This window comes from Ovis aries, chromosome 8, assembly GCF_016772045.2.
Source record: "Ovis aries strain OAR_USU_Benz2616 breed Rambouillet chromosome 8, ARS-UI_Ramb_v3.0, whole genome shotgun sequence".
In the NCBI taxonomy this organism is placed as follows: domain Eukaryota; kingdom Metazoa; phylum Chordata; class Mammalia; order Artiodactyla; family Bovidae; genus Ovis; species Ovis aries.
Genome location: NC_056061.1, coordinates 55,067,075 through 55,085,395, shown reverse-complemented (window position 1 = coordinate 55,085,395; position 18,321 = coordinate 55,067,075). Strand labels below are relative to the sequence as shown.

Genomic DNA, 18,321 nt, shown 5'->3' with positions numbered 1-18,321 from the left:
AGAATCTTGAGTAGTTATTATCCACTCTTTGTAAAAATCTTGGTTGTGTACATATTCATTGTTTAACCGTATAATAATATATCCTCAGATCCTGGTTATTCTATGCTATACCAGTTTATCACCATTAGTAAATAAACACTCCATGCTTTTGACTTTAAATGAACTGCTTATTCTGTTTGAGATTCTGTTTTCTTCTTGGTCTGTAACATAGGATTATTAGGACAATTATATAAGAGAATTTATTTATGGTTCCACATTCAATGCCTGGCACAGAGATGGTGTTTAATAAATGCTAGTGCTCCTACACCACTAAGATGATTTCTTTCCAGAGATTACGAGAAAGGGTTGTTGTTGTTGAGTTGTTAACTTGTGTCTGACTCTTTCGTCCATGGGATTTCTTAGGCAAGCATGCTGGAGTGGGTTGCCCCTTCCTTCTCCATATGAGAAATGGTAGATACTGACAATGGGAAACAAACGCTTGCATATAGATTACCCTATGATATTGCTGTCCCCAGTTTTTCATTTCCTTTTACATTCAAGTAGGTTTCTGTAAGCAAAGGGACCCTGCGGTTGTTGCTTGGGGGCATACACAGCACAGAGCCTGACATCTAATAAGGGAAGAATAAATATTTGTTGAATGACAACCTTAGTGTCATTCTTACAGGGAAAGGTGTTTTTTTTTACTGTTTATTTTATATTGGAGCATACCCGTCTGCCAATGCAGGAGAAGTAAGAGACGTGGGTTCGATTGCTGGGTTGGGAACATCCTCTGGAGAAGGGAATAGCAACCCACTCCAGTATTATTGCTTGGAGAATTTCATGGAGAGAGGGGCCTGGCAGACTACAGTCCATGGATCACAAAGAGCCAGACATGACTGAGCACATCCACTATAGTTGACTAACCATGTTGTGTTAGTTTCAGATGTACAACAAGGTGATTCAGTTATATATATATATATACATCTATTCCTTTTCAAATTCTTTTCCCATTTAGGTTATTGCAGAATATTCAGCTGAGTTCCCTGTGCTACACAGTAGGTCCTTGTTGGTTATCTGCTTTAAATACAGCAGTGTGTACATGTCAATTCTTGGTATATAACAGTCAAGAAGGAGGAGAATGATCCAATTCTCTCTAGAGAAACTTGCTGTAATTTAAACAACTGTTCATTTTGGCACTGATAATGTTACAAGTCTACAACACTCTGCCAAAGTGAATTCACATTTATCTGAGTAACCTGAAAGGAAAAAGTGAATTGACATGTTTGGGTTTTAGAACAAATATAAGACGATAGTCATGGAGTAGTTAAACAGTTGTAGTTATAATTTAGGTTCAAGTCATGAACATGTACATCTTGCTACTGCTATGATCGAGTGGGGCATTGCCATGGAGAAGAAATGTTGGTCAGACACTGACATTTACAAGTCAAGAACAGTCCTTGGGATTCTCTGTTATCTGTGGAAGCTTCCCTTAATTTTCCAAAGGCTGATTATCCTACTTGTGAATTCTACTTGCTTTTTGTTTTTCCTCTTGCACAATAAAAATTATAACTGGGATATTTTCCTGCTCTTGTGAATTTTCGTTAACATGACAATATAGTTACTTGTTTCAGTTTTTGCTTCATGTAATGGTATGGCAGGAACTTTGAAACTCCTGGCCAAAATGATTAAGATTTTCTATAGATTACATTTGCCTTTACTTTTTGCCCCTCATACTGGCATAAATCAGTTTCTTTATGCCTAGCGACATCTGAATAATAATTATTATTTAAGGTACAATTTAAGATGTGGCTCCAAAATCACTGCAGATGGTGATTGCAGCCATGAAATTAAAAGACACTTACTCCTTGGAAGGAAAGTTATGACAAACCTTGACAGCATATTCAAAAGCAGAGACATTACTTTGCCAACAAAGGTCCATCTAGTCAAGGCTATGGTTTTTCCAGTAGTCATGTATGGATGTGAGAGTTGGACTGTGAAGAAGGCTGAGCGCTGAAGAATTGATGCTTTTGAACTGTGGTGTTGGAGAAGACTCTTGAGAGTCCCTTGGACTGCAAGAAGATCCAACAAGTCCATCCTAAAGGAGATCAGTCCTGGGTGTTCTTTGGAAGGAATGATGCTAAAGCTGAAACTTCAGTACTTTGGCCACCTCATGCAAAGAGATGACTCATTGGAAAAGACTCTGGTGCTGGGAGGGATTGGGGGCAGGAGGAGAAGGGGACGACCGGGGATGAGATGGCTGGATGGCATCACCAACTTGATGGATGTGAGTTTGAGTGAACTCTGGGAGTTGGTGATGGACAGGGAGGCCTGGCGTACTGGGATTCATGGGGTTGCAAAGAGTCGGACATGACTGAGCAACTGAACTGAACTAAACCAGATGGTAAAGAATCCTCCTAAAATATGGGACACCTGAGTTTGATCCCTGGGTTGAGAAGATCCTCTGGAGGAGGGCATGGCAACCCACTCCAGTATTCTTGCTTGGAGAATCTCATGGACAGAGAAGTCTGGTGGGCTACAGCCCATAGGGTTGCAAAGAGTCAGACATGACTAAAGCGACAGCGCATAGCACCATATCTCAGGCATTCGTTATAAATTTTATGCATATCATCTCACTATTCATTGTGGTAGTAAGGGATGGTGGTTAAGAATAGAGATTTTTATCAGATCCCAGTTCCACCACTCACTGCCATGAGATCTTGGGTGAATCATTTAATTTATTTCTTATATAGATTTCTTAAGTATAAAATGAGGCTTCCATCTACATTTTGGGGTTGTTATGAAAATTGTTAATTCATGTAAAATTACTTAGAACATTACTTAGCACATATAAGGATTATATAAATGTTATGAGTTTATTACTACATATTATCCTACAGTATGCAAGCAGCGTAGATATTTTTATCTTACTTTTCTAGTTGAGGAAATTGAAGCCCAGGGGGTTAAGTGACTTGCCTAAGGTCATATTTTAGCACGTGATAGAGCAGGGAATTCAGCCTGGATTTAATTTCAAAATTTCTTTCTTTTTTTCTTTCTGTTTTGTGTGTGTGTGTGTGTGTGTGTGTGTGTGTGTGTGTGTGTGTGTGAGCATGCTCAGTTGCTAAGTTGTGTCTGACTCCTTGCCACCCCATGGACTGTAGCCCACCAGGCTCCTCTATCATGGGCTTTTCCTGGCAAGAATACTGGAGTGGGTTGCCATTTCCTCCTTCAGGGGATCTTTCCAACCCAGGGAAGGAATGAATATCTCCTGTGTCTCCTACATTGCAGGTGAATATAACTCTGTGCTACCCCTGTATTTATCTCTCTGAGGAGGAAAGAAATTGGCAATATGACTGTATATTACTATGTACCATATACATTGATATGCAGCTCTAAGAAAAGAGGGTGATTTTAGTGTGTAGTTACGGAATCCATTCCAATACTTTAGAATCACATCTCATACACAAAGCAAACAAAACAACCTCACTCTATATGAAGGTTGACTTCTCATAAATTTGGGGTCATCCTGGCTTTTCACATTTTCTGACTAATCTTATCCCAGGATGATTCTGACAAGCCCAGGATTACCCATTATATTTGGTTGTGCTCCTACATCTCACCCACAGGTCGTTTTTCCAATACCTAATTCCATCTAATCAACATGAGCTTCTTTAAAATGCAGGCACTTTACAATTTGAAATGCACAAGGACCTGTCATGAAGCAATTATGAATATTAAGTGCATTACTTGATAAGAATGAGAAGAGCAACTTGAAAATTTTAAAAATCAGATCATGATTTGAAGGCTTATGGCTCCTGTGATATTTCCCAAGGTATTCATAAATCTTTTAATTAGATGTGAGTTTGAACTTTATAGCACTTCATATCAATAAATCATAAATTGATTCAGAAAATGAGGTATCATTAAAAAACACTTTGCTCTTGAGGTAGCTAAAATAATATCAAAAAATTGATGCCACAGATTAGGGCAAAACAATAACTGTGTAAGTAAATACACATAGGTTTAAAAAGATTATGTTTTCAGATTGGATATTTCAGGAAGAAAATTCTTACTCAAAATATATCCATGTTTTCATAAAAACAAATTAGGTAAAAAGCTGTCAAGTTTTTGCAGTTTTGTGTCCTGTCTTTGCCCAAAGTCATCATGCCAGGAATTGTCTACAGAGATGGATGGGGAGAAACACATTACCTTCAGTTTCCCAGTCAAGCCACCAACAAACAGCATTGCATTTGCATCCACATCTAGAATAGTGTACCCGGGAGGTGATGCCGAATGGTATGTACTGGGCATAATGCTGGCTTTGGGTCCATCCAGAGCTCTCACGGAAATAGTTCCATTTCTCCCAGTTCTTCCAGGGTGCGTGTTGGAATGCAATGAAAGAAAATAGAGAAAAATGAAGTATGTATCACATTCCTGATCTCTTCAGATTTAAAACATATAAAATGTAGAGACTTGTTTTGGAATTTAGCTTCAAATATTCCAGATTCATTAAACTGCAAATCAAAATCCAGAGTCTGATCTCTGCTGTATGTTTACCCTCAAATTCAACCAGGACCACTGAGCAATATACCTTGATTCTGACTGTGTCCATTGATAGGAAATGACATAGTAGCAGCTAGCCAATGGAATGGCTGTTGGTTACATGGAGAGTCTTTTCCCTTTTGCTTTACAAAACAATGTGCCATTTACCTACATGGACTGTTTTAATAATGCTGTATTACTTCATTTAGCATTTTGCCTAATTTAATTCAGCAAGTGAACTCTGAATAAGCCACCCTTCTGCATTATAAGCTGCATAATTTCTCCTAAAAATCCCTGACTACATCTTGGATTCAAATTTGCTGTAGTGGTTCCTGGAATTGTGCATCATTTACTGTTTGGCAAACCATCTTAATGTGCACACTGTAACATCCAGGCTTCAGAGTTGTAGATACAAATTGCATAGAAGAACTTCACATTTAGATTCAATTAACAGAATCAGAAGCTATTATTATTATATTTCATTCTTTTTTAAAACTGTTTGGTTCCCATGTGTTGTTAAACATGAAAATCTGAACTCTTTTCTGAGATAAACAGTTGTAACAAAACTGTCATTTTTCTCTCCCTGCCGTCTCATTTTGGTAAGCTTTTTATCTTTGAGGGTGCAGCATTAACTGAAATACATGGAAAAATAGAATGAATTTATCAAAAATAGTTCTTGTTTAACAGAATACATATCTTCTAATAGAAGAACTGTACTTTGCAAATATAAGCATTCTTAAGTCCTGTAAAGTACTTAATCCCGCCCTCCCCACAAATGCAAACATTTTATCTATTGCTCTCTCCTCCTTTTCTTTGTCTCTCTCTCTCACACACAGTTTTATTTAAGATCTTAAAAGGAATTAAAGATATTTCTTATTAAGTTTCTTTAAGAAACTTTTAATTGTGAAAAATCAAACATATACACACATAGAATGAAATTTATGTATCCATAACCTAGATTCAACAATCACTGATCTTTAAGTCCTCTTTACCCAACTCTGATCAACTTCCCTCGGCGTTTAACAAAACTTCTCAGCTGTTTTGTATTTAGTAGGCAGTTGAAAATTAGAAAAAGAAGATGAGAAATGAAGAGCAAGTATCAAGGACAAGAATGGATTCTACAAGTAATCTGCACACTATTAGAAGTTAATTAAAGCATCAAATATACAATTAATCAATTTCCTATTCCTTCCATTTTAAATAGTGTGGACCTGATATTACATATTCATGCCAGTATTTAGATAACTACTCCGTAAGCCAAGGCTGCTATGTAGACTAGAAGAGGAGCTTTGCACCAAAGACAGGCACCAATAGTAGCTCCTCTTTTTATCTTATAAAACATTTTTATTAGAGTACAGTTGCTTTACAATGTTGTACTAGTTTCTGCTGTACAGCAAAGTAAATCAGTTATGCATATACATATATCCCCTCTTTCTTAGATTTCCTTCCCATTTAGGTCATCACCAAGCACTGAGTAGGGTTTCCTGTGCTGTCCAGTAGGTTCTCATTAATTACCTATTTTATATATAGAGTATATATGTTAAAACATCAGACAAGGGATTACTCTTCCAAGTATACAAATAGCCCATACAGCTCAAAATAAAAAAAAGGCAGCTTTTATGCTCTGGATTGTATTGAATGAGGGCAAGTCTCAGTACTTCTTCAGGTGACAGAAAACAACTTAACCTGAATGTTTCTACAGAACAATCGAATGAGGGGGCCAGAAAAGATGGGTCACTCTGTTCAGTATCTTGAAGGTTTGTTAGCTCCTAACACGTTCTACAAAGATATCATCACACACTTACACATGTATACAATATAAAATATCTGTATACAATGTAAAATATCTGTTACATACCTACACAACTACCCTCTTGAAACAGAAATAAAAATTTTCATATAATCTAGGAAGCTACTTCAAAATTCTGTCAGTGATCTTAATTTCTACTGAGATAGTTACCTTGATGCCTCAATACGGTACCAGTATGAGTCATCAATAGTTAAATCTGGGTACTCGACACGCCCAACTCCAGATCCAACATCCCAGAGGAAGCTTACTTTGCCTTTACGCATTTCTATAGCCAGAAAGTCAATCTAGTGCACAGAAACAAAACAATAGACATCAGATACAAGGAACAATGAAAAAGGAGGCCAGCAGAGTCTTTTCAATGGGTGCCATTTACAGATCTGTGAAATAATTAGAAGCATAATAAAAATCCCCAAATAATATGGTTTACTATTATTTATTAAACAATAAATAACTTTATTACTGTATCTTAATAATGCAATGTCCATACACACGTATGATACAGTGCTGAGGCAAATGTGTTAATTCAACCAATTCCAGTTAGGTCTAACATTGAGACAAATGCCTTTTCTCACACTGATCCTGGAGATAAAAGCAAATACCTGGGTTCAGAATTCATCATTTTCACCACAGGTGCGGACATTTTTGAGGGGCCAGATATGATTTTTCACCCAAAGTGATCCAGAATTTCTCACCTAAATTCCAAGTATTGATTTATGCGGTAAGTGCTCTGTTGAAAAGCCATTCATTTTGGAAGGACTCCATGCATATAAAGTCACATGGGTCAACTGAAAGGAACTAGAAGTTTGGGGGGGTGAGCTTGTCTAGATACAATTTCTGTTATTTCAATTTGAGTCATAAATTCAACACCAATCAGAAGAGTTTTCACTGATAAGAAATTAGTACACAATTTTCCATTTCATTTCACATGAATGTTCATTGTAATTTCTTAGAGAAAAGTTTTTTTAAAAAACTTTATCCCTATTAATCTTTCTTCTTGAATAGTTGGATCTGAAAATATAGTTCAAAAATAAATGTTGGTGTACTTACCCATGAAAGCACATGTGCCTAAGCACTGTAAAGAGTTTTCATTTCAACTGCTTTCTAACTTGACATGTCAGAACTTTGTGAGGTAAGATGCTGAGGTTTTCAAACCTGAAAGGCTATTTAATTTAATTTAATTTGGGGACAATGTCATTAGATTCTATACATTTTCCACACTACCAGAATTAACCTGGCTGTACACATACACAGCAGGCCAAAGAAAAGTTGAATGTCAGACTTACAAATTTGGCACTTCCAAGATAGAAAAGGAGGTTGTCTGCAACAGCCGTCTTTACATTGACAATGATATTATTGTAGCTTCCTTTCTTGATTTCCGGCTTGTATGTTCGAATGCAGTCACCTCCCGAAGACACGGATACTTTGATCTTCAAGAAAAACGATGGACAAAGAACCAAGACTAAATCTCTCAGAAAGTCTGAAGTAGTTCCAAACAACCACAGAGCCGTCATCATCTCTTCTTTGAAGTTATTTTCCATCATTGAATAGTATCACTAAATGCCCATATGCAGACACCATTATACTCATTAACGAGGGCCCAGAAAAGCACCTTTCCACCAGCATCTTGACAATGAGCTGTTCACAGTCCCATGGCTTGCTAACACATCACTATTTTTGGAAGCATACAGCTAACAAATTCTTACCTTCATACCTTATTCCTTTATGAAGAGCAGAACATTCTCAAAAGATGATTTTACATGAAGCTAATGGTACAGGTCTTCATTCAGGTTGTTTAATGAAATTTTACAATTCAAATTTCAGTGACTGTGGTATCACTTAAAATAGGAAATCATTTTTCTTTTAATTTTTGAGAGGAAATTACCGACCTTCTCATATTCTTACAGTTGAAAGAGGCCAACTAGATTTTGTTCTAGATGTTCCAACAATAAGAAGAATCTAATCATTTCACTCTGAACATATTTCAGAATAAATTATACCTTTTTATTAAGCTTCCAGGAAATGGGATGGAAACAATTTCCAGTGGCTATCATCACTAATGTATTTAACAGCTCCTTTTTCTTTGACTGGTACTTCAAAAATTACTATAAATTACTAAGAAAGAAATTTCTATATGAATAGAGCTGCCACTGTTCATACCAGTTTTTACTTACATTTAGGGAGCCTTTCTTCAATCACAAATAACACTAGGTGATTATTCCATTTAATTTTCTTTCATTTCTGTGTACCATCAAAGGGGTGCTTTTAGGACAGCAATGTAGTTGCTTGGACTCAGAGATTCTGTTACTTTGTTAGTGTCAGTGCTCAAAGTAGGAGGCAGAGACACATATAATACATCTCTACACCACTGATTTAAATTCTTGGCTTCCAGAAGCCTCTTAGTCCTCACTGGGGGTGAATTTTCATTTTTTCATTCTTTATAGTACTTTCACACTTGGGAGAAGCCAAGGGGTATGTATCACTGTTACCTCCATAAAAGGGCTGTGCAGACTCCAAGGGAGATAGCCTGGGACACCAAACCAGTCTCCTTCTTCTGGTGAGACAAGGAGGTGTCTTGAAGAGTCTAAGAACGGATCGTGTAAGACAGCACCAGGACCCCTGCCAAGGGTGGTGCAGACCACACAGAGGATGTGCTGGATTCAGAATTGGTTCGATCCAAAAGACAAGGCTAAGGAGAGATTTTTGGTTCCCCAAAATATGAGAACTCTTGGGGATATAGCAGATCTCTTGACTCTCCTACAGATCCAGTGTAAGTCATATATTTGTACTGTTTCTTCACCTAATCGGCTCTCTAAACTGTACCCCCAAGTAAAGGAAAGAGTGTGCTGAGAAGAAACAGGGGCTCACCCTAGCGGAGCTCTGTGTGAGGCCTGGGCTGGAATCATCTAGAAGCCTGCTGCTTAGATGGCTCTGCCTGCCCTTACCTTTCCTCTAAGGATGGGACCCAGACTGCTAACTGAGGAGCCCAGTACTGAGGTCTACTCTGGTCACCAGAGTATTTGCCTTAAAGTGCTGGAGATTTTGTCTTCCTGCTTATATGGTTTTCAGTTAGGAGGTTAGTTCTTTGTTTCACAAATGACAGGATTTCCCTTCTACATAAAATGCTAAGAGTACATGAATCAAGATAAGTTACAGAAAAATAGAACCAGAAAATGGATAACTTTTACTCTGAAGTTAATACTATAAGGCAGATGTGCAGTAGAGGTTGGCAAAGGGTGTTGCATGATAAGTAGCAGCTACACAAAGGGTTATCCAGGGGCTTAGAGACTAAAAAAAGGATAACGTGAAGCAAGAGAAAGGTAATCGAGTGAAGGGCAGGTAGGGAAAATGCGGTTCTCAGATGTTTTTGATGTTCAGAAAGAGGTTGAGTTTTTAGGAATTTGCAGCAACTGAACCAAAACCATCAGCAGAGAAGGTCTTGTCACTGAGCAAATTCAATATCTGAAGAGGGCTGTAAGTGCCACTGACATCATAAAAAGAACAAAGGGAAGAAATCAAGGTCTGACGGGAACTCATGAGTCAAACTGAGTAACAGATTGAACTATCTCCGGCAGGAAATCATATCCAAATTCCTGATGGGGCTGAATTAGGTATCAACAATAACTATGTGTGTAATTTGTTTTATTTTTATTTCATAATGACTTACAGGGTTGGCCATAGAGCTTATACAGGGCTTCCCTGGTGGTTCAGTGATAAAGAATCCACCTGCAATGCAGGAGATGCAGGCAGGTTCGATCCCTGGGTTGGGAAGATCCCCTGGAGAAGGAAATGATGACCCACTCCAGTATTCTTGGAGTATCCAACCCACTCCCAGAAACCCCATAGGGTTAAGTCCATGGGGTCACAAAAGCTAAGGCGGATATGACTTAGTGACTAAACAATGACAGTAGAGGTATACTATGGCTAGTATAATCACAAATAACTCACTTTTGTTATTTGGATTAAAGTTATTTTGGTTATTTCAAATAACTAATATGTGTTATAGGGCTTCCCCAGTGGCTCAGCAGGTAGAGAATCTGCCTGCAATGCAGGATACATAGATGCAGGTTCAATCCCTGGGTCAGGAAGATCCCATGAAGGAGGAAATGGCAACCCACTCCAGTATTCTTGCCTGAAAAATCCCATGGACAGAGGAGCCTGGCAGTCCACAGGGTTGTGAAGAGTTGGACACGACTGAGGGACTGGGCACACAAGCATGCATGCATATGTGTTATAAAGAACACAACATATTGATAGTAAAATCCCTCAGTTACTATTTAGAGAAGAAATGACTAGATACGGGTGAAATGCATGACTGCTTGCGATGAGTTTCTGTCCTCGCTTGGGTATACTTGGTAAAAATGACAGGGGTATTACATGACTAGAATGTTGGAAAGGGGGTTCTCAAAGTGTATTAGACAGAGCCCAGTACAGAAGCCTAATTCAACTGATGAAATTTCGTCTGAGGATTGAAAGTCTGAGGGACCAGCCATTTTAGAGCTAAGGGTGTTTAACGTCTCTAGGAGTTACAATTCATCTGCTTCATGGCAACTTTACTTATCGAAACTTTATGGTTCTCTGAACAAAATGGTGTTTTTATACCCAATACCAGAGAAGTCAATGGCACCCCACTCCAGTACTCTTGCCTGGAAAATCTCGTGGATGGAGGAGCCTGGTAGGATGCAGTCCATGGGGTCGCTAAGAGTCAGACACGACTGAACGACTTCACTTTCACTTTTCACTTTCACGCACTGGAGAAGGAAATGGCAACCCACTCCAGCGTTCTTGCCTGGAGAATCCCAGGGACGGGGGAGCCTGGTGGGCTGCTGTGTATGGGGTTGCATAGAGTCGGACACGACTGAAGCTACTTAGCAGCAGCAGCAGCATACCCAATACACCAGGAATTAATCTTGTAAAGTTATTTATTGCTCAACACTTACACAGTTTTACAGAAACTCTCTAGACTTTCTGTTCTCCGGCTTACAATTCTGGATATACCCTCAGTATCTGCTCAAAAATGTTGGTAACCCATTGATAGCTACTGATTTCTCCATTTAAATACCTTGTGTTTTGTTTACCAATTATAAATGTTTCTTTTATTTATCTTAAAACAAGTAAATCAAAGGGCAGTATCTATTCGTTTCTTTAGAAGAAATCTCTGACATATAATCCCTCTCATAAGAGGGGAGAGACTTTTGAAACACAAATATACTCAAGTTAGTTTTTTCTATCAATTATTATTTCTTAATTTTTTTTTTTTCTGGCTGCATCAGGGAGCATATAGGATCTAAGTTTCCTGACCAGGGATTGAACCCAAGTACCCTGTATTGGAAGTGCAGTCTTAACCATTGGACTGCCAGAAAGTCCTGTATCAATTATTATTTCTAAAGTTGACCCTTAATAAGACTTCTAAACAAAAATCAGTAAGAATTAGGTATCTCTAAGGCATTTCTCACAACATTGTTTACCAATTCATCATCATGAACTCAATTAAACATTATTGAGAATTCCATTATTATATCTATTGGATTTTCACTGCATTCTTTCATCCAGTTAACTAGGCCATTCATTTAAAAAGAATGTCAGTTGCTCAGTTTCAGAGCCAACAAATCAAAAGAAATCTACTTAAAAATAAATATCTTCAATTTCTTGGTCATACTGAGTATGTGTTAGGGCCACATCCAGACACTCATGACAGATTACAAATATATTTCTAAACTAGGAAAGTGTAATCTTCAGTGAGTACAAAACCCACTGGAAAAAAATTTGGTTGCTTACAAATTTCTAACATCTTAAAAAAATAAGGCTCTTTGTTGTTAACTTCAGCTTCAAAAAGTAGTTGAAAGTTTCCTTAAAAGGCATGGAAAATGGATTTTTCTCAAGCATTACTTTTATACCTTTCTTTCACTTTTTTAATGCTGTAAAGGGTGTGGAGAAAGGGACTCCTCCTACACTGTTGGGAATGTAAATTGGTACTGCCACTTTGGGGAACAGTAGAGAGATTCCTTAAAAAACTAAAAATAGGTTCATCTCCTTCATTAGAACAAACTCAAATGTGGTCTTTTTTATGGCTGAGTGATATTCCATTAATGATGCAGGGAGCCCAAATCTGGTGCTCTGTGACTATGGAGGGGTGGGATGGACAATCTAAAGGGGTGGAAGGATGGAGAGAGGTTCAAGAGGGAGGGGACATAGGTATGCCCATGAGTGATTCATGTAGATGTATGGCAGAAACTAACACAATACTGGAAAGCAATTATCCTCCAATTAATTTAAAAAAACCTAAAAATAGAACTACCATGTGATCCAGCAATCTCACTCTTGGGCATATATCCAGAGAAAAAATGGTTAAAAAGGACACATGCACCCAAAGTTCACTGCAGCATTATTTACAACAGCCAAGACATGGAAGCAACCTAAATGTCCATTGACACGGGAACGGATAAGGAAGAAGTGGTACACATATACAATGGAATATCACTCAGCCATTAAAAAGAATGAAATAATGTCATTTGAAGCAATATGGATGGACCTGGAGATATCATACTAAGTGAAGTAATTTTGTATTTTGGGACAGGTTTTATATATTTATATGTCAGAATTTTATCTTCCTCCCAGTGGGTGGGGATGGAATGAGGAAGCACACATAATTGATGAATATATGGGCATATTTAAAAATTCCTTTACAATGAAGAAATAATAAAAATGTCCATATCTTTCTACTTGACAACTAAATAAAAAACTGTGGCTAAAAATGTGATTCACAAGCTGGAATCAAGATTGTCTGGAGAAATACCAACAACCTCAGATATGCAGATAATACCACTCTTATGGAAGTAAGTGAATAAGAATGAAATAGCTTCCTGATAAGGGTGAAAGAGGAGAGTTTAAAAACTGACTTAAAACTCAACATGTAAACATTAGATTATGGCATCTAGTCCCACTACTTCATGGCAAATAGAAGGGGAAAAAGTGGAAGCAGTGACATAGTTTACTTTTTTGGGCTCCAAAATCACTGTGGACAGTGACTGCAGCCATAAAATTAAAAGACTCTTGCTCCTTGGAAGGAAAGCTATGACAAACTTAGACAGAATATTAAAAAACAGACATCACTTTGCCGATAAAGATCCATATAGTCAAAGCTATGGCTTTTCCAGTAGTCACATGTGGATGTAAAATTGCATAAAGTTGCATAAAGAAGACTCAGCACCTGAAGAATTGATGTTTTTGAACTGCAGTGATGGAGAAGACTCGAGAGTATCTTGGACTGAAAGGAGATCAAACTAATCCTAGAGGAAGTTTAATTTGGAGATGGAAGGTTTGGTTATCTACAAAGATTTCAGATTTCAGTTTAAGCATGATAACATGAAAACTGATATTCATTCTATTTCTAGAAGAATCATAAGATGACTTCATTAAAGTTTCAGATTGGCATTTACAATTCTGTCTGGCTCATTAAGCTGTTATCTTCCAGAAAGTTTTGCCTCTATCCTTATAGTCTTATAACTGGGTTAATAAAGAGCAAAATTTTGAGACAAGCAAAGTGCCTCCTATTCTTATTCCACAAAAGTATAGAAGTTGTAACCAAATTAATTTTTGGTTGCTTGGACTCAAACCAAAAAAATATATAGAAAACAATGGTTCATCTTTGCTATTATTCCTTATAACCTTGTCTGTCCATTTTTTTTCTTCAACCCCATTGGTTGACCTTTTTTGCTTTCATCAAGAGTAAGGAGTTCTAATCCATGCCTTTTTAGTATACAAAAATAAGGCTTCCATTCTTGTAATCTGTATTAACCCTATTCAAATTATAATAAAATATATCAGAACGTTCATTTCCAAAAGAGTAAATGGTGATTATTCTTCTCGAGAAATGTCTTTTGAAATATATGGGAAAAAATCTAATCTTCCATTCCCCACCTCCCCCACAAAGAGCTTCAAATTAAAGGAAAAGGGCCAAAGCTCATTCAACAAGATATACTGGGGAAAGTATTCTTTCTGGGAATAATACAAACATTACAATCATTTATTAATACTGAAAACAGAAGGAACTTACGGAATTAGCTTGTTTTCTGGCTTGGTTTATCAGTTCTTTTATCTCAGAGATATTTTTCTTCAGGTTATCCTCAAGCTCCTTGATGGGTTTAAGTTTGTCTATCAGTCGATCAGCTTCTTGTTCTAGATTTTTCACAGTGGCATCTGCATCTGCAACTGCACAGAACAATAAGAGTGCACACCTCACGCACACATGTACACACGCACACACGTACACACACACCCAGACACACACACAAACACATGTATATACACACCCAGGCACACACACACGCACACACCCAGACACATGCACATGTACACACACACCCAGACACACGCACAAACGCATGTATATACACACCCAGGCACACACACATGCACACACCCAGACACATGCATATGTACACACACACACATGCTGCACACACAGACACACTCACACAGAAATGAACACAGCAATATGCTTAACTAAATAATTGAAAGGATTTCATCTTATCCACAAGGCAAAGGCAAGGCCATGGAAGTTGGAGCAGTTTGTGGTAGCAAATGCAAATATTTAAGTTGGGACCCAAGCAGGCTAGAGGAGATGATGTTAGAAAAAGAAGGCTGACACCTTCGGCTTTGGAATTAATATGCAAGTCAGCATTAAAGATGGAGAATATGATTAGCTTAATTCAATGCTAATTTTTAGCTTCAGTCCCCAAACTAACCTTTATAGCACAGAAATTTAGTCAAAGAATCAAGGAATTGGAAGCATCTTTAAAATGTCACCGAATCTGTCCAAGCCAGAACTGTACTTAAATCAGGATTTTCACCCAAAATTAGTTATTTCTTTTTCTTTTTCTCACTGTCTTTCTTTGTACATCTTAAAGAGAAAAGCTATTAAAATGTCTTCTGAAAAACATTTCAATGTTGAGCAACCGTCAGACTGAAGGCCTACATTATACATTAAATTTTTCATACTGCAGTTCATTTTTGTTTTGAAAAATAGTTGATTCTCCTGTTCTCTACATTAGGTTGAATCACATTAATCTGTCACTTTTGTAGCTAAAATTTAAAGGAGGTTGAATATTGATAAATTAGAAAGGGGTTTAACCCTAAAACAATTGAAGGTTATTACTGATCCTTAGACTTCCAGCTTGTACTTTTCATAGGGGGGGTACATGACATATGGAAAATCAATTATTCTGTCCCTAGCATGCTGGCAGTCTTATCCAAACTACGTCATTTATTATCTGACCAAGCATGTACTGTTCTGTTTTCTGTCATTGTGACTCTGATGAAAAAGTGAAACTGCTTAAGGTCCAAGGTTATTGGCCCTGATGAACGAGAAGTGGTCTGAGACTGAATCTTTAGGAATAAATCAAATAAGTGCAAAGTTGGTTAAAGTTAAGTCGTTCAGTCGTGTTTGACTCTTTGTGACCCCATGGACTGTAGCCCACCAGGCTCCTCCGTCCATGGGATTCTCCAGGCAAGAGTACTGGAGTGGGTTGCTATTTTCTTCTCCAGGGGATCTTCCCGACCAACGGATCGAATCCAGGTCTCCCGCATTGCAGGCAGACGCTTTAACCTCTGAGCCACCGGGGAAGCCCTGCTGGAATCTTTAGGAATAAATCAAATGAGGGCAAAAGGAAGTAAGTAATATTTTGAACTCATGCTCACAAATATGAGTTATATTGTTCAGTTCAGTTCAGTCGCTCAGTCGTGTCCGAATCTTTGCGACCCCATGAATCACAGCACGCCAGGCCTCCCTGTCCATCACCATCTCCCGGAGTTCACTCAGACTCACATCCATTGAGTCCGTGATGCCATCCAGCCATCTCATCCTCTGTCGTCCCCTTCTCCCCCTGCCCCCAATCCCTCCCAGCATCAGAGTCTTTTCCAATGAGTCAACTCTTCACATGAGGTGGCCAAAGTACTGGAGTTTCAGCTTCAGCATCATTCCTTCCAAAGAAATCCCAGGGCTGATCTTCAGAATGGACTGGTTGGATCTCCTTGCAGTCCAAGGGACTCTCAAGAGTCTTCTCCAACACCACAGTTCAAAAGCATCAATTCTTCAGCACTCAGCCTTCTTCACAGTCTGACTCTCACATCCATACATGATCACAGGAAAAACCATAGCCTTGACTAGATGGACCTTAGTCAGCAAAGTAATGTCTCTGCTTTTGAATATACTATCTAGGTTGGTCATAAGTTTTCTTCCAAGAAGTAAGCATCTTTTAATTTCATGGCTGCAATCACCATCTGCAGTGATTTTGGAGCCCCCCAAAAATAGTCTGACACTGTTTCTACTGTTTCCCTATCTATTTCCCATGAAGTGATGGGACTGGATGCCATGATCTTCATTTTCTGAATGTTGAGCTTTAAGCCAACTTTTCTGCTCTCCTCTTTCACTTTCATCAAGAGGCTTTTTAGCTCCTCTTCACTTTCTGCCATAAGGGTGGTGTCATCTGCATATCTGAGGTTACTGATATTTCTCCTGGCAATCTTGATTCCAGCTTGTGTTTCTTCCAGTCCAGAGTTTTTCATGATGTACTCTGCAGAGAAGTTAAATAAGCAGGGTGACAATATACAGCCTTGACGTACTCCTTTTCCTATTTGGAACCAGTCTGTTGTTCCAGGTCCAGTTCTAACTCTTGCTTCCTGACCTGCATACGGATTTCTCAAGAGGCAGGTCAGGTGGTCTGTATTCCCATCTCTCTCAGAATTTTCCACAGTTTATTGTGATCCACACAGTCAAAGGCTTTGGCATAGTCAATAAAGCAGAAATAGATGTTTTTCTGGCACTCTCTGGCTTTTTCCATGATCCAGCGGATGTTGGCAATTTGATCTCTGGTTCCTCTGCCTTTTCTAAAACAAGCTTGAACATCAGCGAGTTCACGGTTTACGTATTGCTGAAGCCTGGCTTGGAGAATTTTGAGCATTACTTTACTAGCATGTGAGATGAGTGCAATTGTGCAGTAGTTTGAGCATTCTTTGGCATTGCCTTTCTTTGGAATTGGAATGAAAACTGACCTTTTCCATTCCTGTGGCCACTGCTGAGTTTTCCAAATTTGCTGGCATATTGAGTGCAGCACTTTCACAGCATCATCTTTCAGGATTTGAAACAGCTCAATTGGAATTCTATCACCTCCACTAGCTTTGTTTGTAGTGATGCTTTCTAAGGCCCACTTGACTTCACATTCCAAGATGTCTGGCTCTAGATTAGTGATCACATCATCATGACTATCTGGGTCATGAAGATCTTTTTTGTACAGTTCTTCTGTGTATTCTTGCCACCTCTTCTTTATATCTTCTGCTTCTGTTAGGTCCAGACCATTTCTGTCCTTTATCGAGCCCATCTTTGCATGAAATGTTCCCTTGGTAGCTCTAATTTTCTTGAAGAGATCTCTAGTCTTTCCCATTCTGTTGTTTTCCTCTATTTCTTTGCATTGATCGCTGAAGAAGGCTTTCATATCTCTTCTTGCTATTTTTTGGAACTCTGCATTCAGATGCTTATATCTTTCCTTTTCTCCTTTGCTTTTCACCTCTCTTCTTTTCACAGCTATTTGTAAGGCCTCCCCAGACAGCCGTTATATTGTTAATGATGTTTAAAAAGAACATAGGTCTATTATTCAGTCAGTTCAGTTCAGTCGCTCAGTCGTGTCCGAATCTTTGCGACCCCATGAATCGCAGCACGCCAGGCCTCCCTGTCCATCACCAACTCCCGGAGTTCACTCAGACTCACATCCATTGAGTCAGTGATGCCATCCAGCCATCTCATCCTCTGTCGCCCCCTTCTCCTCCTGCCCCCAATCCCTCCCAGCATCGGAGTCTTTTCCAATGAGTCAACTCTTCGCAAGAGTTGGCCAAAGTACTGGAGTTTCAACCTTAACTAATAGAGTTGCTAGATCAAGAACTATTTTCTCTTGAAATGAGGGTTATTGAGTTCAAAGCTCTTGTTACATAATTGTATAGGG

At 38.5% G+C, this 18,321-nt stretch overlaps 1 protein-coding gene across 3 annotated transcripts in view; it reads right to left on the bottom strand.

Annotated features, from left to right (window-relative positions):
• The window catches only part of LAMA2 (laminin subunit alpha 2), a 684,287-nt gene that overhangs the window by 66,420 nt on the left and 599,546 nt on the right, over positions 1-18,321 (bottom strand). For all 3 annotated transcript variants that reach the window (XM_060419598.1, XM_060419599.1, XM_060419600.1), the window contains 4 exons: positions 14,382-14,536; positions 7,612-7,755; positions 6,479-6,612; positions 4,186-4,345 (listed from right to left, as the gene is read on the bottom strand). In XM_060419598.1, coding sequence (XP_060275581.1) covers positions 4,186-4,345; positions 6,479-6,612; positions 7,612-7,755; positions 14,382-14,536 — 593 coding nt within the window. The remainder of the gene's footprint in view (positions 1-4,185; positions 4,346-6,478; positions 6,613-7,611; positions 7,756-14,381; positions 14,537-18,321) is intronic.